Consider the following 22799-nt stretch of genomic DNA (forward strand, 5'->3'; position numbering starts at 1 on the left):
CTGACCTCTGAGTGGGTCCACATAGCCAGAGTATTTTGGAAAGGCTGCCCTGGCAAATTACTAGTTCTGTGGTACAGGTGGGTTGTTTTTTAAAGGCATCCTTTCCAAAACACCCTGACTCTGAGGACCCACCCAGAAATGAAAACCAGGCATTGGAGAAATAGCTTCCTCTCTGTTAGTGTCCTTCTGATAATATTGAAGATAGCTTTGCCTAACTGCCTTTGCAGTGGCAGAACAACCATGCAAAAGGTTCCTTACATGACATAGTGGACTGTAGTTCTGGCATGATGGACTGTTACTTCAGGGTATTATAGTAACAGGATTCTGGGCTATGTATGTGCCAGCTTGGGAGGTTTTTGTTTTAGACTACAACTTCCAGAATCCTCACCTAATATAGCCAGCTGCATTCTGGAAATCGTAACCCCAAAAAATAGCTTTTTCAAGATTTGGTATGCCCTATGCATCCTCAAGCATCAGGATATGGTTGTTATTGAAGATGATCGATATGGGCCAAGATAGTACCATTGTTGCTTGCTTAGGCCAGTCTTCCCAGCATGGATCTTTCCAATGTTTTGGACTATAACTTTCATGAGCCTCAGGCTGCTGCCACACTGCAGACATAAAGCAAATTGACAGCACTTAAATTTCCATGGCTCAATGCTATGGAATCCTGAGATTTGTAGTTTGGTGACGCATCATCACTCTCTGAGAGGGAAAGCTAAATATTTCACAAAACTACAAACTCCAGAACTCCACAGTACTGAGTCATGGCAGTTAAAGTAGTATCAATCTGCTTTATTTCTGCAGTTTGGTAGCAGCCTCAGCTAGCATGGCTGGTGGATAGGAGCTGTAGTTCAAAACATATTTAGGGATGCTTATGAGGGAGAGTTGGATTAGGCACAGTTTGTTTGATTGTTTTGTTTTGTTTACAGTATTTTGGCTTATAGTTCTTATTATATCAAATAGCAAGGGATCAGGAAGATGTAGTCTAAAATATCTGGAAGGCCAAACATTCCCCACCCCTGGAATAGCTATATAAGGATTTGGCCACCAGTGCACTGTTTCCTTGGTGCTCTGCTTCGTATATATGGGCTACTGAGATCGCCGGAGCATTTTGAGTTACGTCTACAGTGCCTATATGCTTTGAATCCTAGCTCTAGGGGAAAAGTGGGGTATAAACATTATTATTAATAATGTGGGTAAAATACCATGTTGAACTTTACTAACTCCATTTAGTCCATTTGGCTGAAATTCATGTTTATTACTGTGGCAAACAAATATCCTTGTCACTCACTATTTATACAGTGATTACCTCTGATGCTCTTTAAACTGATGAAGGGCAGTCATCTTCAAATGTAGGCCACCCAGAAGAAGAACAATCTATAACTTGCTGTCACACATTTGTGAGAGTTTGTGGATAAAATGGTTCATCTTTGGTCCAGCTTGGAAGGCACAGTTCTGAGAGTATCCAAGTTGGAGGTTTCCTTGGCAACTTCTTGTTCTTGCTGCTTTGGGACACTTTCTGTTTGTTTTGTTCTCCGGTGTTGACAGGATGCATGGAGACTGTGGGTGATGCCTTGCATTTTAGATCCATACCTCTGGTGGCTGGATCACTGGTTTGCAGCTGTTCCTACGATAAAGGGAGATCTTGTTCCTTGTAAAGGAGGTGATCAAACCCTCTAAGGCTACAGGCCCAACACCCCAGCTTAAAAACATGTCTGACAGCCTTTTCAACTTCTGTGCACTTTGTATTCTCCAGTTTGGGGGAAAGAGAAGGGTGGTAATCCATCCCCTGCATACTTGGATGATGCATCAACTGTAAACTGTTTTAAATCCAGCTAGGATTTGGTGCTGAGGCTGTTTTAGTAGGCTTCTTAGATGGCCTTCTGTCTGGGAAATGACTCTGTTGTTGGTTCTTCTAGACCTCTCATTAGCTCTTTGATACTCTTGATCATGACTTACTCATAGATAGACCTGTGCGTTCCTGTAGTATCAAGGACAAAAGTTGAAGGGTATCAATGCCAGTTGAAGGGTATCAATGAAGGATCATATTCTGGCTATCTGATTGGAAGCCTGCTGGCAGAGCTATTTTATTTTTATTTTTTTACATTATTTTACCATTACTAACATTATAATCCATCATCACCATCTGATAATTGTTGTCTGGAGGTGTATGTATATTGTAGAAATAATGCGATTTGACACTACTTCAAGTGCTGTAGCTCTATCCTATGGAATCCTGGGGTTTGTCATTTTATAAGGTCTTTAGCTTTTTCTCAAGGGTTTATGATGTCTCAGAAAACTACAAATCCCAGGATTTTATAGGATGAGAGAGATGATCTGGAGGCATGGATCAGGGTGTTATCTGTACGCTGATGACACCCAGATATATTTTTCCATCATCAGCTTTGATTTCAGATGGCGTCTCTCCTCTCAGTGACTGTCTTAAGGCAGTAATGGACAGGATCAGGGGAAATTGAAGCAGAATCCAGACAAAATGAAGGTACTTAGGGTAACGGCTCTGAAACCAGGTATCGAGATACAACCTCCAGTCCTGGAAGGGGTCACACTCTCCTCAAAGGACTGTGTTCACAGTCTGGGGGTGCTCCTAGATCCGTCACTTCAAATGACAAATCAGGTGAATGCGATGGTCAGGAGTGCCTGTTATCAGCTTTGGCTGATATGCCAGCTGCGCCCTTTCCTGGAAGTCAGGGAACTTGAGACCATAGTACAAGCACTGTTAGCCTCAAACCTTGATTTCTGCAATGCACTCTACATGGGACTACCCTTGTGCTTGATCTGGAAACTTCAATTAGTTCAGAACATGTCAGCCAGACTGGTCTCTGGTAAATCCAGAAGAGATCATATAACACCGATCTTAAGATCACTCTACTGGCTACCTATTAGTTTCTGTGCCCAGTATAAGGTGTTGGTGATTACCTTTAAAGCCCTAAATGGCTTGAGTCCAACCTATCTTCGGGACTGCCTCCTTCCATATAATCCTCCCCACATATTTAGATCCTCTGGGAGGAATCTGTTACAGCCTTATAAAATAAGGCTGTCCTCGACCTCCCAGAGGACCTTCTCAGCTATCACTCCCAGATTGTGGAACCCCTGGCGGACAAGATCCATCATATTACCACCCTAAATAGCTTTTAAATAGCTATAAAGACGGATCTCTTCCGGCATGCCTTTCCTGAATAGTTCCCCGGCTACTAGAAGGAAAATCTAACTGTTGAACTCTGGCCTCACTACAGTCACGATTTATTGTTTGTTATATCATTTTTAAGTATGGTTTAATTCTTACTTTGTTTAATTGTATTTTAAAGGGGGGATTGAGGGATTTGGATTGTATATTTGTAAATCTTTGTAAGCCACCCTGATTGCATCTTATAGAGGGGTGGGATATAAATAAATGTTATTATTATTATTACAGTATTATTATTATTATTAAGTGGTAAAACTGTATTATTTCTACAATCTCCACTGGTATCTTATGCTTCTGTGAAATTTCTGGGAGAGTTAAGTTGGAAATCTGGCAATTTACAAGTGGAATCAATAACACAGTGTTGCATTGTGAAATGCTCCTGTTCAGTCTTTCAGCCAGCCACGACCTTTTCTAGGCTACTCTCTTCCACCTCCCTTCAAGCTGTTTTTTCTTTCTCTCCTCAAAGTCAGCCAAGATTCTTTTGTTTTGCACATGCAGTATCCCCAATGGACTGTCTCTTTTTTCTCCTAAAGTTTTTTTCCTACTTTTGCAAACCTCCCACTTGTGTATGGTGCCATTTACATAAAGATCTACAAGTAGGTAGTTAGCTGTTAATGCTTAGGAGGGATAAGGACTGTGTCTCCTTCCAGATTCATTTGGGCTATAATGTCCACCAGCATTTGGCAGCACAGCCAGTTGTGAGGGATGATGAGAGTTGTATTCCAGCAACATCTAGAGGGCCACAGGTTGTCAGGAAGATGATCAGGATGTGCCCAAAAAAGGTAGCAAAGATGGCAAAGGGTCTATCTAGAAACCAGGTTTTTATGGGTTAGGATACATTTAGCCAGGAGAAGACACATTTGAGAGGGTGTATGATATACATATTCAAATATCTATCAAGAAAAACTGTCATGTTGAAGATAGAACATGCTTGCTTCTCCTTAAGGAGGCAGGGTTCAAAATTACAAGTAGAGATTCTGACTAAATAACTTCTCAATGGTAAGAGCTGTTCAACAGTGGAATAAGCTCCAAGGGGGTGGAGGTTTTTAAGCTGAAACTGGATGGTCAACTATCACCCATGCTTCTGCTGCAGATTTGTTGCAAAGGCAGAGGATCAGGCTAGATCACCCTTGGAGTCACTCATTTCCACTTCTACAGTTCTATGATTCTATAAGATGATTATTATATACCAAACCTGGTATCTGAAATTATTTCAAATAGAAAAGCTAACAACTATTTCATCTTGTATGTGGGACATGTGTTTGTTGCAGTGTTAAATCAGAATTTGCTGTGAGCAGGCATGCTAATATATGCATGTGAGGGGAAAAATCTGCCTCCTGTGGGCGATGTTTTGGTGGCCCATGGTTGGCTGCATGGGTCTGTTTTATATTTGAAGAGACCATAATGAACACAAAATTACCACTGGTATAACCATGGCAAAGGTGATCGCCATACAAAGTGTGAAGCAGATATATATTATTTAAGCTGTGGTCCTTGTGCATGTCTTGCATATTTCCCAACACTATGTGGTATGCCTTCTTGAAAAATGCACATCCAAGTGCATGCAGATAATAGGAGCAAAAAAGTTAATTTCTTCCCACTTGTGGGATTGTACATTTTGTGTAAACGTATACAATATAAATCCAAGACAAAGTTGGGCACAGCAGTGGTATACCATACGTAAGATTATAGGACCTTATTTTCAGGATCAAACCATGGTTCCCCTGTTCCAGTGGTCTATTTCCAATAAGGGTTAGCCAGGGGTTTTCCATTAAAATCCCTCACATGTGGTTCCCAATACAATTTGAACACTCTTATTCAGCTCCAGTTATTGCTGGGATGAGGTGGTGGTGATTCTACAACTTTTGTTTAACTTGCCTGTTCAGGCTAAGAGCTTGACTCTACCTTACTGCAGATAGTCTCTGCTGGCTACACTAGTTCTGTATATGCTGCAGCTTGCAGTGGAGGTTCCTTCCACAGGAATAGCAGAAGCAGTGATTAAAGTCCTATAATCTGCATTGATTGAGACACTGAGAGAGGTATAGGGTGACCAGACATCCTCCTTTTCCAGCACACATCCCATATTTCACCCTTCTTTCCAACATCCTATATTTTGACCATGATTAAGAAGCCCATTGAGTAACATCACACGTGCTGTTCCCTTTTGAGAAATGTGTCTACTTGGCAGCCTATCCTTGCTGCAAATAGGGGGAATAATATGAATCCTTCTAAAGTTATTTTGTCCTGGGAGCATCAGCAGACAAGACTTGCCCCCGGAGCTCAGGACACATTTGTTTCTCGGAGAAGGAAAAGACAGCAAACATGTTAGGCAATGATGGGCTGTTTGAGGACACAATGAAAATGTTGCCCCCCCCCCCTTAATTTCAATACAGTGAACAAATGAAAGGAAACATGTAAATGTACATTCAGTCAAGGGTTTGTTGGTAGTAAAGTACAATTTTAAGCACGTGTCTTGCTCAGAGTTCAATAAGTACCTTGCAAGCCAACAAGACATTTTAACAAAGATAAGTTCATCAGAAAAATACAGTTGAGTACATAATAAAATACAGCTATACAGCTATATGCAGTATAGCTGCAGATAAACCATATGAAATGAATTTATATTTATATTAGTGTTTTTAGCTTTTATTTCATAGTGCCCTACATTTTCTTTAATGTCATACATTTTATGGTGCCTTGTCCTCCTTTGCAGTTATAACATTTGGTCACCCTGGCCAGGGGTCTTCCATTAAAATCCCTCACATGTGGATCCCAATCCAATTTGAACACCCTTATGGTGGGCGACCTTGGGCAAGTCACACACTTTCAGCCTCAGGGGAAGGCAATGGCAAACCTCCTCTGAACAAATCTTGCCAAGAAAACCCCATAATAAGTTCATTGTGGAGTTGCCATGACTTGAAGGCACACAACAACAACATGGTTCTTATTCAGTTCCAGTTATTCCTGGGATGGGGTGGTGCTGGTGGTGGTCCTACACCTTTTGTTTACCTTATCCTGTTCTGGCTAAGGGCTTGCTTGGCTCTCCCATACTGCAGATAGACTCTGCTGGCTATAGTAGTTCTATGCATGCTTCAGCCTGTGGCTGAGGTTCCTTCCGCAGGAGGAGAAACAGTGAGTAAAGTCCTGAAACCTGCATTGCTTGGGACCCTGAGAGATGTGGGAGTAGTGGAATTTTACTTCACAGGACCCTTTAAGGAGTCCTAGCCTTCTAGCAGGCCTGTGTGTGTATTGTTGAGGGAGAAGGCTGAGTCTGATTCACTCGATCCTCTCTGTTCCATTGTGGATCTCCCTGAGGTAAGAGGGGAGTGGTGCTAGCAAACAGGCAGTGTCAGTGACTCATGCCTGACCCCAGGGCTGTGGGTGGGTGAAACGTTTTCCTCTGGATTGGTGCCTCCTGCTGCAGCATGCAGCAAGGCTGTTACACTTGGCACGGATATGGACAGCCAAGGGGAGGAGGCCGGAGGCACGAAATCTGGGAACAGTTTGCTATTCAGCACAGAAGGTTGGGTTCTCTAATTATCCAGCCTGGATGAAGCTTCGAGGTTGTTTCCTCCCTCCAGGCATAAGTTTCCAGTAAGGACTGGCAAGCAGATGTTCCCAAAGAGACAACAGTATGCTCATGTTTCCCATAGAAGAAGCAGCCCCCTCCTTTTTGGAATCTCCCCACCAGACGTGGGGGAGAAGGGTGTTTCTTTGGGTCCCATTCAAGCCAAAGAATCCCACATGAGGAAAAGAATCCCAACAGCTCTTTTATATCCTTTCTCTTCTGCCTCTGGCAAACTATCAGGGCAAGAGGTAGATTGTGGCAACAGAGGTCAAATTGCATCTGTGTGTGGTATGGACACATTCTCTGTGTTATTTTTCAGTTTTGTACACATAGCTGTATCTGTAATGTAGAATGTTTTGTGTGTTTTATTTCATTGGCAGCCTTTTCATATGCTTTGTCACCATGGCTGTAGTAACTAGAGGAATGTTCTGGCATTATCTCAGCATTTTCCCTATTCCCCCCCTCCCTTTTCAGGCCATTCTTTACTCATTAACACCCACACTTCTGATCCAGCTGAATGGACCCTTTCCCCATCGGATATCGCAACACCACTCCTTGCTCTTCTCTGGCCCCACTATGTTCACTAGTCTACAAATGGCAAACCAACAGCTTTTTGTCTTTGCCAGGGTGTGTTACAGATCTGGGTGTTTCCAGGTGGCTTTTGGACGATATTGGCTATATTGTTGTTGTTATTGTTGTTGTGTGCCTCTAAGTCATTTCTGATTTATGGCGACCCTAAGGTGAACATATCACAGGGTTTTCTTGGCATGTTTCTTCAGACAGGGTTCGGCATTGCCATCCTCTGTGATTGTGAAGGTGTGACTTGCCCAGGGTCACCCAGTGGGTTTCAAGGCCAAGCAAAGATTTGAATCCTGATCTCCAGAGTCATAGTCCAACATTCAAATGCCCAGCTATATATTGGATCAAAATTTTTTGATGAAACTCTGGGGAAGCAACTTAACTTGGGACCCTTTCACACTACATAGTTGTAGGAACAAGATTCCCCTTTGCTGAGGTAGCATCCTTTGGAATACTGGATTTGTAGTTTGTTGAGGTCCTAAAGCTCTCTTGCTGTAAATTCTAAACGCCCCCAGCCTAAACTGCAAATCCCAAGATTCTATAAGATGGAACCATGGCAGTTAAAGTAAAATCTTAGTGCTGTAGCTGTGGAGATAATCACACGGAAGGCAAGCATCCTTCTCCTATCATTGAACTGTTAATTGCGTGATTGGGGAGAAGATTATCACACCCCCGTGCACTTATCCCATTCTTCTGTCCGTAAACAGTAATGGACTCTTCATTTGGTATTAACAGAAACTCCCATTAATACCAAATGAAGGGTCCTTTACTGTTTACGGATGGGAGAACAGGATATCATCGTGGAGTTGCCATGACTTGTGATAATCTCTCCCCCTCCCCCGATCGCATGATTAACACGTTTTAATTACACTCCTCTGTGTGATAATCTCCTGTGTAGTATGAAAGTGTCCTCAGTCCACATGGTAGGCTCCAAATCTCTTGCCACTGGGGCACTGGTGCCTTTTCTTTTCTTTTCTTTTCGTACAGTCACAGGAAATGAAATTAGGAGGAAAGGAGGGTATGGCACTTGTCCTTAGTAGCAGCCCAAACTCTCCTACTGCCGCAAATGGAAGGAGAAGCAGTGCTGCTGCTCCTCACCTTTGCAGCTGTATTCCTGCCCTGCAGTCTTTCTTCCTTTTGCTGTGTTTCATCTACTCTACTCTTCTGTATAAGGACATGTAGGGGCCATTCCCACTGGACATATAACGCGACATATATCGCTGCGATTCTGACTCGGATTTTTTTCCGAGTCGTAATTGAGTCTGACCCATCATTCCCATTAAAAACGGATGCAAACAGACCCGTTTTTTTTTACCCCTGTTTTCGTTTGCATTGGTATTTTCCCTGTGGTAATTTGAAGCGGGTTATTTTGCTCCCCGTTCCTATTGCCCTTCCAGGACCTCTTTTTTTTAAAAGCAGCTGTCAATCAAGCGCATAAGCACTTGACGTCACAGCCAATCAGTCGCTTAGGCACTTTTCCCCTCCAGGAAAGGAAGAATAGTCCGTGTGGGAAAGAGAGAAGGAGCCTCTATTCGCCCTAAACCCCTTTGCATCCGAGGCTCTTCTGTGTCTCCCCATAGTTCCTCTGGAAGAGAGAAGAAGCCTCTATTTACCCCAAATCCCTTTGCATCTGAGGCTCTTCTGTGTCTTCCCATAGTTCCTCTGGAAGAGAGAAGGTGCCTCTATTTACCCCAAAGCTAAAAACACTCATAAATATAATTTTGTTTCATATGGTTTCTTTAGACCTACATTACTTATACCATACTTTATTCTGGACTCAACTGCATTTTTCTGATGACCTTACCTTTGACCTCTGAGCAAGAGAAAAGCTTAATACTTTACTAGCAATAAATCTTGACTGCATCTACATTCAAATCATTATTTTCATTTGTCCTTTGTGCTGAAATTAAGTGGGGGGGGGGTGAATCTTAAGACACTTGCATTATGCCCTCAAGCAGCCAATTGCTTAACATAGTTTTTTGTGAGTTTTTCGGGCTATGAGGCCATGTTCTAGAAGAATTTATTCCTGATGTTTTGCCAGCAGCTGTGGCTGGCATCTTCAGGATCTCCCAGCTATTATAGCCAGTGGCAGTGTTAACTAGGGGGAATTGGAAGATGTGGACAGAGTTTTCCCTTTCTGGAAATTTTAAGGGTATGCAAACCCATTCATAGTCTGGCAATATTTTTAAATCAAGGCTCTATGATCCCTGAGCTTCCAAAGGTCCTTATGTTATCTACTTAATTTCTACCAATAGCACATGATGCCATCCCAATGCCTAGATGAGTCTTATCAAATCTAGTGTCCTGCAGATGTATGGACTACAACTTCCAATACACCTAACCAGCATGGTGTTGACCATACCAACTGGCTGGTATAAGTTCTTATGAGAAATAACATTTTCCCATTCTTTAAAATGATTAATCTTATTCAGCCAGTTATGTTTCTCTGATACGTACTGTTTTCCTTGAATCCCACATTTCAGACTGTTCCACCTACTCTGTCCCACTTATTTTAACCATTTTGATTCTCTGATTGACATTCATTCTTGACTTCTCCTACCAAAATTCCACTCATGCAGATGGTGATTCCACTCCCACCCCATGTACTGTTCACAAATGGAAGTGATTTATGGTTATGATTTTCAGCCAATTTAAATTTTAAATTGATCTTTGGCAAGCTCATAAATCCTAGCTTGCAGAGAGGAAGAATTACGTGGCCTCTGGGTCCTTGCAACTCTGAATTCATACTTCTAGGGGCTTCTGTTTAATTTCCCAATCATTTCAACTTGTACCAACAACCTTTTTCTGGGTTTCTTGTTTATGAGTCACTTTCCTTGGCTTGGTAGGGATGAAGCTGCTGATTTGATTTGATGCATTCCAGGGAATCCTTGAGAAGTATCTGATATATATGTGCTGAAAGGGTTATTCTTTTTCTGAACTACAATTCCAAGAACTGGAATTCTGGGAATTTTACTCCAAAAAGGTAACCTTTCCAAGCTTTAACCTGCAGGATAGGGTACTAACACATGCTTTTGGGAGTGTCAGCATCACAAAAGGTGGGAATTGCCAAGGCAGCATTTCTAAGAGAGGCAAGCTTCACATTGTTGCCATGAGGTTGCTTGTGCCTGATAACAAAGCAGTGCGATCAGCAAAATCTGTTACTCTCTCTAGCCCTTTCCTTCACACACAACCCATCCTGTATTATAGCCTTTTATGTACACATTTATAAACACAGGCCCAATTGTGTCTCTCCAGATCTAGGCAGTTAATGTCCTGAACTGGCCAGCAGATTGTATGCTGTCTGACACAGTTATGTTTGTCACCTAAAGGAGATTTGTTGTGGAACAGTGGGAGCAACATGGGACACCTGTTATCTGTGAGTACCTCCACAGTACACAATTATAGCACTTTGATATCACTTTAACTGCCATAGTTTCATCCTGTAGAATTCTAGGACTAGTAGTTTAATGAGATACTCTACCAAAATAAAGCTGCTTCGGGTCTCTTTGGAAGTATGCTGTTTAAATGATGCATGCATCCTAAGAATCCGGAAGCTGCACCAAAGCTGCACTCCAGTGCTTAGGAATGGAGTGTGGCTTTGGTGCGACCTCCGGACTCTTAGGACCCATGCATCATTTAAATAGCATACCTCCAAAGAGACCCGAAGCAGCTTTATTTTGGCAGTCTGTAACAGGCTTTAGAATTCTCTACCAGAGAATTTTAGTGCTGCAGCTAAAGGGAGTGCAGTAGAGAATTCTAAATATTTAAGAAACTACATGTCCCCAACTTCCATAGGATGAATCCATGACAGTAAAAGTGGCATGAAACTGCTATAATTGTGCAGCGCTGGTACACTCTGAGAATAGACAAGTATGTTATTTAATATGCAAGTGATTGCTGTGTGTCTATGAATATATATTATTGGTGGCAGTGGGGTTATATGGGGGGGGCAGCCTCCTGCCACAACATCACTGGCATATAGGGCTATTTGTTCATTGTTAACTGCCTTTAAGTTGTCCCCAACACATGGCAACCCTTTGGATGAAACACCCCCAAGACTACATATACTTTACTGCTCTGCTTAGATTCTGTAACTTCATATCCATGTCTTCCTTAATTTAGCCCATCCATGTAGCATGTAATCTACCTCTCTTTCTACTTCCCTCCACTTTCCCAAGCATTATTATTTTTTCTAATGAGTTATACCTTCTTGTGATATGGCCAAAGTACAACCTGTTTTTAAAAAGTACAGTCTCCAGAAATAGAGCCCCCCTCTTCTGAAAGTACGAAAGCTTAGGGATGGCAACTGACCAGGAAGAGCCCCCTGTCTTGCTCCTATGCCTTAAATAGCAGAAAGAATAGGGGTTTTTTTTTTTACAGCATGGTGAAACTCTTTAAGCATTGGGATGAATTTTTCCTCATCTATTAATGTCTAGTGATCATACTGCTATGAAAGGTGCAAGCACAGGCGTCAATAAACAAACAAACTTGGCAACCCTAGTGGGGTCAGCTTGGGTTTCATATGGATTGTACCTGTTGCTGTTTGCACATTGCTTGTTGGACTTTGGCAGCCATGAGTCCAGTTCTGTGCGTCAGGGAAGTGCTGAGCTTCCGCTTCATCTTGCCATTCTTTCCTGACAGGAATTCCTCCTTCTCCTGGCTCCTCATCCTCAGCTCTCTTTATGCAGCTTGCCTGATTCTAGAGTTTGGGAAATGGGATGGAATAGTTGCAGTACCAGAGGCCCCTTCTATTGCTTTCCATTTCTACAACACACACATGTTTTTGGCATTTGGAAAGTCCCCATATATGCCTGCACAGACCATACTCCTTTTTTTATTGCTCACAGGAAGAGAATATATAATGGTGGAACTGAGGTGCCTCTGTTGATTCTCCAGCTACTAGCACAGAGGAGGGAAACTTTTAACTCTCCATCTGTTTTCAACTTCATCTTCCAGAAGCCCCAAACAATATGACCCGTGCTGAGGGACTATTGGAGTCATGGTCCAAAACAACTGACAGCAGAAGGATTCTAGCTGTGTTCTACCACAATCTTGAATCAATTTGCATAATGTGAGAAAGGGCAATTATGCAGGGTATGCTTAATTATCTCAGACCATTAGGGGGTGCTGTCTGTGGATGATGGAATTTGTAGTCCAGCAGTATCTGAAGGACTGTATGTTCTGCACTCTTGTTGCAGAGATTGAAGGCCACCACTAACTAATCAAAGAAGAAAGTGGCTGGCAACTTTGAGAACTGCAGTCTAAAAAGTAACTTTTTATTAATCCTGTGTTGCTTGTTCTTGCATTCCTTCTGCTGTCTAAATGTCCTTTGCAATCTGTAACACATTGCAACTGTTTCCAGGCACTGACTTTGTATTCTTTTCTTGTAGATCCCAATGATGGAGGCTGGATCTGTGGTCCGTGCTATCTTTGATTTCTGTCCCAGTGTCTCTGAGGAGCTGCCGCTGTTTGTGGGGGATGTCATAGAAGTGTTGGCTGTAATAGATGAGTTCTGGCTCCTTGGAAAGAAGGAAGGGGTTACAGGTGGGAGCTGATAGACCTTTGTTTAACTCATAAGGCTGATAGAGTTAAAAGTGCACTAGAAATTGTATAGTACAGGTCAGACAAGAAAGAAAATATAACAGAGAGGAGGTATACTTTGACCCCAAATAAATGATCATCGGGACTTGTGGAACCCTGCAATTTCAGTTAAGTATGTAAAACAGCTTTCTTTGGTGACTACAACAATATTTCCAGAAGAAGCTGCAGAAATAATACAGTGCACCCTCCCCTTACATGGAGATCCGTTCCAGATCCCTCCGCGTAAGGGGAATTCAGTGTATGCTGAAGCCTCATAGGAAGTAATGGGGCTCATGCCCCATTAATTCTTCTGGGGCGCTCAGTGGGCTCTTCCAGGGTGGCCGCGTAAAACGCGGACGCACTGTATAGGAGAGGGAAGCAAGAGGGAAGTTTTGCAATTGTTAGTGTATGAAATTAAGAGGTCATCTGGCAGTATATTAAATTTGCAGTGGCTTTGAAAAATTCACCAAATGACCACTTGCTGATGTGCTCATAAAGATTTCACCATACATTAGGAGTTCTCACATGGAGTGATTTGAAGTGGCTTTGGTGTGATGGTAATCATCTCTAAACTGGCCCAGTGTCTATGCTAGAACATATCATGTGAGAGCTGGGTTTGCAATAAGATGCATTATTCTGGAGTGCATCTGTTTGGGATACTCCATTCATTTCCATCACATACTCACACATGCACCCACAATAGCCAGTCTTCCATGCCCACTGAGCATGCTGCCTTCATTGTACTGTTTGGTACAAATTCCTCCACCTTCAGTTCTGCCCCTCCAGCCAAAACAAAAACCCTTTCTGTGCTTCTGCACATTTTGAGGCTGTGCTAGGAGGCACACAACACCTGGCATATGGAGAACTGAGACTGCTATCAGAGTATAAGAAGCTTTCTTCTTTTGTCTCCAGGTCCTTTTATTTGTTTCCATCAAGCAGATGATCAGGCTAATAAAAGATGCATGTCCAAAGTACACAATGTGGCATGGTGTAGATTCTGCATGACAACAGCCCCATGAACAGTTCAGTGGATTTCAGAGCAGCATCTAATACTCAAGGAAGCAGGCTAGTCAGTGTCCTAATTACAGGGTTACGTCTTCCCTTATTATCCTCCAGAGTTTAGAATGTTAATGACAAGTCCCAGAATTTCCCAACCATCATGGGAGTTTGGAAGTTGTCGTCCAAAAAGTTACTTTTCTGAGTTCTCTTTGGATTAATTCTCAAAAATCTTTGTGGCATCTGTACAACAGGATTTGGAAACTATTTGACACTCCAGATATTGATGAATGGCTACTCCCATAATCCCTTACAATTGGCTTGACTAAGGCTGATAGGAATTAGAGTGTAACAATGTACATTTACCTTAGTTGTACCAATCCTTTCATTTATCAGCTGACCCCAGTTCTGTGACCAATTGCTGAGGACATGAATCATCTCCTAGGGTCCCAGCCTCAAATTGGAGAAAAGAGAAAGAAAAAATCTCAGCTCCCACTTTCTTAATCTTGTAAGGGTCTTTCTCCATTCTTCAGAGCCTGGCTGCCTTATGGCATGATCAACGTGGCTGCTCTCTCATCAAGAGGGCTGGGAGGCAGGGCAGGATGTGGTTTCCATTAACATCTGAAGATTTCACTTCTCTCTTTGACAGTCATTAAAAAATTTAGACAAACCATACTCCAGTCTATGTAAATCCTGTAAGCAGGAGAGACATGTGGAGAAAACCTGTTACAGTGGCCAGGAGAGGGAGCCATGCTCAAGCCTGCATACTCATTTCTCCTTCCTCATGGTTCCTATCTGACACCACAGAACAACTAAAATTTGATCATAGTTTTATCCAAAAGGCTAAACCCCCTTGTGTTACAGCTAAGTAAGTGCAGAAATTCTCTGGTGAAGGCACTGGAATACAGTGAACACCCTTGACATGGTTACTTCCAAAGCTAAACTTTATATTGGATTCTGACAGGCAGATTCAGCAGCTGGAGGCCAAAATATAACCTTTCCAAGTATAACAATGTAGATTCTTCTGCTTTGGGAACCTTCAGCCCCTTCTTGGTGCTGGGGAATGCCTTTTGTATTGAGTGACTTCTGACCCATCTAGATTTGTCACATGCAAACTCACAAATGCATAAGTGATTCTTATGCATTATGGCCCCATAAGTACTAATGATGCCCCTTCCCCACTCACCCAGACACCCAGTTCCTCCCAGAATGCTGCAAAGAAGGCTTTAACTTTAACCCAGTACGATAGATCCTAAACATGATTGCTATTTCCTTATTGCTATTAGAAATCCTGATGAAGTTTACTGGGATAATCAGGTTGAGGCTTTCTGCTTATCCCCATCTGAGGAAACATTGTTTGGCTTTTTGGGATGGGAGATTTTAATGTAGCAAGGAAACATGTTGTTGTGTGCCTTCACATTGTTTCCAACTTATGGCAACTCTAAGGAAAACCTGTCACAGGGTTTTCTTGGCCAACTTTTTCAGAAAAGATTTGCCACTGCCATCCTCTGAGGCATATATCTGTACCCTAATGCTTAGTTGATGCCTGACCAGTAGGATGGTGGTGGAAAGTGAGTGGTGTTTCCTAGGCCACTGCCATTAGCCATTTTGGTTCCTCTAGACCTGTTTTAGGTTCACTGTAGACTTTTTCAAAACCAGAAGGAACCATATGGGACCACAAAAACAGCTTTTGGGCCACTTGTGGACCACAGGATGCCCTCTGTCAGTTCTTGTTCTAGGGCAGGCCTTCTATTGAGATTTCTCTCCCTTTATTCCCCTTTCTCATTCTAGGACAGTTCCCCAGCAGTTTTGTCGAACTTTTGGATGTCCCTGCTTTGAAACAAGGGGAGAAGCTCTTTGTTTGTACCAGCAACTTTACTTCCCAGGATCCTGGCAGCCTGACCTTGCAGAGAGGTAATGGTGATGATTTCCTTGCCTGCATATCTTGGACAAAGAGGAACCTACCTGTCTTACACACTTCTACTGTAGACGTCAGAGTCCATCAAGTGGAACACAATCTCTGTCAGCTATTCTCTGGGACTCCACCTGCAGTAGTCAAAGGGTTGTTATTTCCATGTCCTGCTAGACTGGCTGAGCCTGGGTTTCAAGACCTCCAAAAGCAAGAGTCTTTGGAAAGTAGATACAGTCCGTTTTTCCAGCACTTTGCTTGGTAAATCCTACCTGGAGTGCTGTGAGTCTTTGGGACTTTGATACCACCTTTGGGGCTTTGATACTTTGGGGCTTTGCTACATTTGGACCCTGAGGATTCTAAAACTGATCACTCTGAGCAAGGAGATGCTGGAAGTGGAGAGGGGGGATGAGGGACCAATGGCCTATGGGTCCAAATTTGGCTTGTAGAGATGCCAAGTACAGTCCACAAGAGGCTCTTTGTCTATTCTCATCTAAGTCATTTGCCCCTGTAAATTTCAGAGACTGATGGTAAGGTATCATCACTGTAAACATCATCACCATCATCATCATCACCTCCTCCTCTTCTCTTTTTGTCCCTTTTTGAACACCAGCTGAAAGTTCTTTGCTGTGCCCCTTTCTTTACTGCACAAGAAAAGGCGATGAGGAGTGACAGTGGACTCCTGCCTGGTATGTCCTCTAGGGTCCCAGTGGCATCTATGACCACAGCCATAGCCGGTGGAGTCATTTGTCCTGTGAAGGTGTGCAGCTGGGAATTAACATCCCCCCAAAAAACATTGTTTCCCACTCTTGCTGTTTGCAACACTAAAGCTTGGGGACATCATTTTTGATTACAACCCTATCAGAGTGGCCATTTTAGCTTCATGATTCTGGGAGGTAATAGTTTAAAAAGCTAACTCTTCCAGGCTCTGGGTGGTATCTGACCAGTTCCCTGAACTTGTGTTCCTTGTCCTTGTAGGTGACCTGGTGGTTCTGGATGGTTCTGTAGCCTCTCCATGGCTCCAAGGCCGAAGTTGTTGGGGAGCTAGTGGTTTCTTCCCATCATCCTGTGTAAGAGAAATCAGCCTCTCTACCTTTGGCCCTCGATACCCTTATGGAACCATGCTGGAGATGCCAGCCTATGCCTTGGGTCAAGCCCGAGCACTGATGAGCCTTTCTGCACAGCTGGAAGAAGAGCTGGACTTCCGGGAAGGAGATGTGATTACCATTGTCGGCATCCCTGAGCCTGGGTGGTTTGAAGGGGAGCTTGGAGGCAAACGAGGTATCTTCCCTGAGGGATTTGTGGAACTTTTGGGTCCGCTGAAAACAAAGGGCAACCCAGAGGATCTAGGATCATCAGAAATCCACAATGTGAATGGAGTGAAGGGTGTATACCCCCAGGAAGAACAAAGGGCATGGAGTGATAGGGAAGAGCTGCCAGGGCCTTATGGGATTGCCCTATATCAATTCCGGGCTTTGGAATCAGCAGAGCTTGACTTTGAGGTGGGGGACAGAATCCGGATTGTGGGAGTCTTGGACGATGGCTGGCTGGAGGGGGAACTCCGAGGAAGACGCGGCATCTTTCCCCACAGGTTTGTGAAGTTGGAGGAGGGTAGTCCCCCATCCAGGAAGAAATGGGAACTTGGATGCCCATTGAAGGCGGTGGTCCCGGTGGCATCCAGCCCCCACAAAGCAGATTCTCCTGCTGTATGGGAAGTACCTGAGTGGAGCCCCGTCTGTTCTGAGGAGAAGCCTGGTCATCTTCCAGTGGGGCTGGAGGATGTCTTGGAGGACTCTGAGCTCCAACAGGATGAAATGTTGAATCACCAGAATGAAGCCTTCCTGGAACCTCTTTCCTCAGGCATGTCAGGGGCTCCCCCTGTAGACTCAGCCAAAGTTGTCAATGGGGTTTCTAAGATACCTCAGCCCCCAGTCCAACCAAAGAACCAGCCCTGTGGCCAGGTGAGTAGATCAGAGTCCAGCCAGAGCCGGAGGGCCTCATGGGACTACACTGAAGCCTGCAATCCCCCAGAGCAGGATGGAGAAACTCACAGTCTTTCTCATGAAAACACCCTTTGTGAGGACTTAGCCCCTTGTGTGGATGTCCAGTGGCAGAAAACCAAATCCCGTTCTTCCAGCTTCAGTGGGTCTCATGAGGGCCTAGATACTTGGCCTGTCTGTCATGGCACTCGGTCCGAGTGCCCCCAAGAGGTGCTCCATGGGGAGAGCTGTGGGGACCTTGATTCTAAGCTGACAGAGCAACTGGCTCAATTTGAACAAAGCCTGACCAGTCCTACAGGTCAAGCCAGATACAGCACCCCCCAACAGGATAATGTTTCCCGGCATTTTTCCATCTTGGACTTCAGCTCTGAGAAGGATATTGTACGTGGTTCAGTGGAGCACACTCCCCAAAGGAGGAAAGTGCTAAGGCCACCCCCTCCTCGACCTAGCACTCCAGTCTCAGCCCCATTTCATTCACCTGCAGGGCAGACCCCTCAAAATATGCCTTCTCCTCAAATTCTTCCAACTTCTGTACGGCCCTCCAGGCCAGCCCCGCTTCCACCTGCAGGTAGCCAGAGGAAGATTCCAGCTTCAGTAAAACTACGCTCAGAGGTCAAAGAAAGATCAAGTAGCACTGGTGAGTCTGGAGATGCATCACAGTATCTTTTCCTGGTAAAACACATTGAAAAATTGGAGCAAGAACTGGATGTTTACAGAAAGACCCGCATAGAGGTCAGTGCAATGCTGGAGCGGCCACAGAATGAGCTTGTACGAACAGAGACACTGGAAAACCTGAACTTCTGTGACTGCAAGATCTCCAGCCTGAACCTGGAGCTGCAGGAACTGAAGGGTGAGTACAGTAAACTTTGCCAAACATGGGTAGAGGGTAGAAAAGAAGCTCTACCCAGACACTACACAGGTAGGATGGTGAAACTGGGGCTGACACAGTACTTGGAAGTGCAGCTCCCAGAATCCCCCAAACAACTAGTCATGTTTGCTGGGGGTTTCTGGGAGTAGCAGTCACAAACAGTAAGTTTTCCAGATTCTGGTTTGACAGGTGCAGACATTACATCTAGCCCCTGTTCTTTGTGAATGACAAAATACTTACAGGTTTGTTGTTTCATTGGCTTAGAGCAGCCTCCTCCGGCCTCATATCAGTATGCTTTGGATTTTAATACCAATCACTTTTTACCACTGGCCATGTTGTCTAGGGGATGGTGGGAGTTGGAATGCTTGCCTTCTAGAGGCTTCTGGTTGGAAGAGGCTGGCTTTGAGGTAAATTATTATTCAGTGCTGTTATGTGTAGAATTGTGTCTGGCTCTGCTGTTGTTTTTGAAGATGAAGAGCATGTACAAAAGACATTTCTGTGCCAAGTGCCATGGCATCTTCTTGAGTCCTCAGTCCTAGAAAATCTGTCTCCTATTTGAAGTTGACTAGATAACTTTTCTAGGAAAATACAAGCTAAATATCCCCCCTTTTGCCCAACCAATTTTCATTCATAAAATATTATCCAAACTTCAAAAGTGTAACCTTCGTAGAGAGGAGGTATGAAACACTGGCTATAGGAGACTGACATACTTTCCTACTAAACCTTTGACTTTGGGACATGATGTTTTTCTCACTGAGTAAAACAAGGCTGGGGAGTAGGTGGCTCTCAGATGATGGACTACAATCAGCAAATACTCACCCAGCATTCCTAATAGTGAGGGATTATGTTATGGATGTTGCAGATGTCGGGTAATTTAAGTTTCCTGAGGCTTCAGCCCTTGCCAAGGAAACAAAAATATTTAAATATCAAAAATACCAAAGCCAAGCCTATTAGGGTCTAGCTTAATTTAAATCAGCAGAGTAGCAGAAATGTGCTTTTGTCTAACTATGGCCCGTTCCTCACGGGCAAAAACTACGTGCTCGGCGCGTACTAGGGTTACGAAAGGGTGTCCCTTCTGGACGCCCTAACCCTAGTACGTGCCGAGCACGTACAAAATGGCGGTGCCCTTTCTACATGGGCGCTGCCATTTTGACGTAGCGGAAGCTTAGCAATCACATTTCATGGCGTGGAAATGACACCGCAAGTGTGCCATTGGCGCCTTGCGGCATCATTACCATGCCACAAAAAGAAGCCGCTTTTTGCGGTTTCTTTTTCCACCGCTAGGAACCCTCCCTGTTTGGAGGCTGAGGCTTCCTGGCAGTGGAAACGGACGCGCTGGCAGACCGCCCTTTTTGGGCGGTCTGTAAAGCGCCAAAGCTTCCCTAAGAACTGAGACTGACTCCAAACACAACACAAGCATCTTAAAGTTCAAACAAAATTTTACTAATGGCTTTAATCTGTATATACATAAAAGCTATATCCTAATCTAACTAGTGAATAGTTCAGGTAAAAAGAAATCTTTATCTCACCATCTTTTCAAAGAAAGCTGATAGAGAAGGACGGAGGAGTTCTGTGTTTTTGTTGATTGAAGAGGGCTGGAAAAGAGTGTTTGGGATGTATGGACAAATGTGTAGAGACTGTAGTATGGCAGGGAGATGTGGCTGGGACCCAAGGCAAGTCGCTGATAACTATGAGGCTATGCAGATTACTCCTAATGGGTGGCTTGCAGCCGCCCCCAGCTGCACTGGATCAGAGCCATGGCAACCACACGCCGTGGCTCCTATTGGGCCTTTCCAGGGCGCAAAAAGGGTGAAATAGCATCGCTTTAAGGTGCTCCTTTGGCGCTGGGTCATGTAAATATAGAACCAGGGGAGCGCCATGACACTGTGCGCTGTGTGAAGTGGTGCTCAGTGTCACACCACCATGGGAGTGGAGTTGTATGGATGCCACGCCCCGACTCTGCCCTCAGGCTGGCCTTAATAGCTGGCAGCCCCTATGTTTGGTAACTATTGAAATATCTGTCCAGACCTCTCCCTTTGTCTTATTAACAAAAACTGTTGACACATTATTTTAGAATGTGAACAACAGGCACCCCACAGGCTTCCAGTATGATGGTTAGGTTATCAGAGCAGTACTGGACAGAACTGGGTTCAAATCCCTACTCAACAATTAAGACCATTGTGTGATCTTGAACCAGTTACACTTGCAAAGCCTAACCTGCCATACAGGATACAGTAAAGAAGAAAATGAATAATTTCTCTTTCTTTGCACTCCTGTGATGAAAGATAAGATATAAATATAATTTTTAATGCTACACAAGGTTTTGAATTTTTCATTAGATCTCTTGGTTTGTCTAACTGGTTTGTCTCTTGCTGTGCAGATTTCTAGAAATTTGGCATACATTTTCCAACATTTTACAGTTGCCAGGAATGAGTCTGTGAAATGGTGACTTGCCCAAAGGCAAATGATAGTCCATGGCTGAGCTGAAATGTGATGCCTAGTGTGCTCTAAAATCATTATTTTGACTAGGTTCTCTGTGTTCCTATGGGGAGTTTCCTTAGGAAAACATAGGAGTTACAAGTGATGGTGTCAGTGCTTAAAAAATGTGTTGTGTGTATCCATGAACATCCATGAAAAGCTTGAAAAAATATGTTGAGGTGTAAGAAAAGATTATTATTCCAATGTATATTTGTTTAAATCACTGCAATGAAGTGGTGAAGGTAGATGGTGTCAGTGCCTAATGTCTTGTTTAATGTTTACATGGTACGCAAGTATGTTGTTTGTTTGATTGAGGGGATGATAGACGTTTATTAGTTGTCAATGATGTAAGGAATGCGATTGTATTTTATATGATGTACTAAATACCTTAATAAAAAATAATAATAATAAAAGAAAAAAGTTCCTTTTTTGGACCACAGCTCCAAGAATCCCCCTGCCAGTACAGCCACTGCTGAAATGATCCTGAGATGTGGTTCAGAAAGGTAACTTTTCTAAGCTCTGTTCCATGAGTGACTAAGGGGTTCTACAGACTACCTCAAAGGGGCAGAGGGACACTGCACCTTTTCACACTGGATCGGGACTGTGGCAACCTCATGCTGTGGCTATGGCACCCTTTTGAGGGCCCAAAAAGGAGTCACAAAAAGCAGCTCCTTTTTACACCCTCAAAAGTGCACCGCAGCGGGGCAGCTATATGGTGCTCCTTTAGTGCTGTGTCATTTGGACACTGCACTGGAGGAGCGCCATGGTGCCATGCGCTGTGTGGAGCAGTGCGCGGCATCATGGCACCCTGGGCCGGAGTCAGGGTGTGCGTCATCTGGATGTGACGCCCCAACTCTGACCACAAGCTGCCCTTTCAGGCCGGTCTATATAGGACCTAACACCCCCATGACTGTAGAGTTCCGCCGATGAGGAGGTCATGAGCAGTCCTGAGGACCAGCCTGAAGTTCCCCAGCGCATTAGCACAGTTAGATCATTGTGAGCCTGAGGGCAGGGAAGTGTCTATTATCCCGTCTGTTGTAAGCCACCCGGATTCCCAGTGATTGGGTGGCATATAAATAAATCCTATTATTATATTATTATTATTAATGTATGGACTTAAAAGTTCTAACGACTGGAACACTTTAGATTCCCAAGTGCATTAGTTCAGTTGTGAAGTGTTCAATTAACAGTTTTTTTCTTCTCCCTCTACTCTGGCCATTCTGTGCTTTACAACTACACACTCCTATACCCTATACTCCTGGTAAGTTAAAAGAACAAGCAAAAATGGTTTACTTGCCCTGCTTAAGGAAATAAATGCTCTTGAGTTAAAAAATCATAACATCATGTATCTACTGGAAGAAAATATAATTTTCTCTCTTGCATTGATACTAAAGTGTTGTTGTTTAAATGGGCTGTATGCCTGAAGTCAACCCAGAAGTTCCAGTCCAGAGCTGCAGGGATTTAAACCACAACTCCCAGAGTTAATAGCCATGCTGGCTGGGGATTCTGAGAGTTTTAGTCTAAAAGGAGGTATTTCCCAATTCTGGTCTAGCCCAGGTTGCACTGTTGCCCTAGTGTGCTGTTTGTGCCCCTTTTCCCTTGCCCCAGGGAAA

At 43.7% G+C, this 22799-nt stretch overlaps 1 protein-coding gene across 1 annotated transcript in view; it reads left to right on the forward strand.

Annotated features, from left to right (window-relative positions):
• Positions 1–22799, forward strand: part of LOC149318393 (dynamin-binding protein-like) — an 87355-nt gene that overhangs the window by 15677 nt on the left and 48879 nt on the right. Inside the window, exons 2-4 of the mRNA XM_089509598.1 lie at positions 12746–12899; positions 15723–15845; positions 16819–18690. Coding sequence (XP_089365724.1) covers positions 12752–12899; positions 15723–15845; positions 16819–18690 — 2143 coding nt within the window. The 5' untranslated portion in view covers positions 12746–12751. The remainder of the gene's footprint in view (positions 1–12745; positions 12900–15722; positions 15846–16818; positions 18691–22799) is intronic.

This window comes from Sceloporus occidentalis, unplaced genomic scaffold (genome assembly GCF_023333645.1).
Source record: "Sceloporus occidentalis isolate IW3139 unplaced genomic scaffold, rSceOcc1.0.p SCAF_2, whole genome shotgun sequence".
Classification (NCBI taxonomy): domain Eukaryota; kingdom Metazoa; phylum Chordata; class Lepidosauria; order Squamata; family Phrynosomatidae; genus Sceloporus; species Sceloporus occidentalis.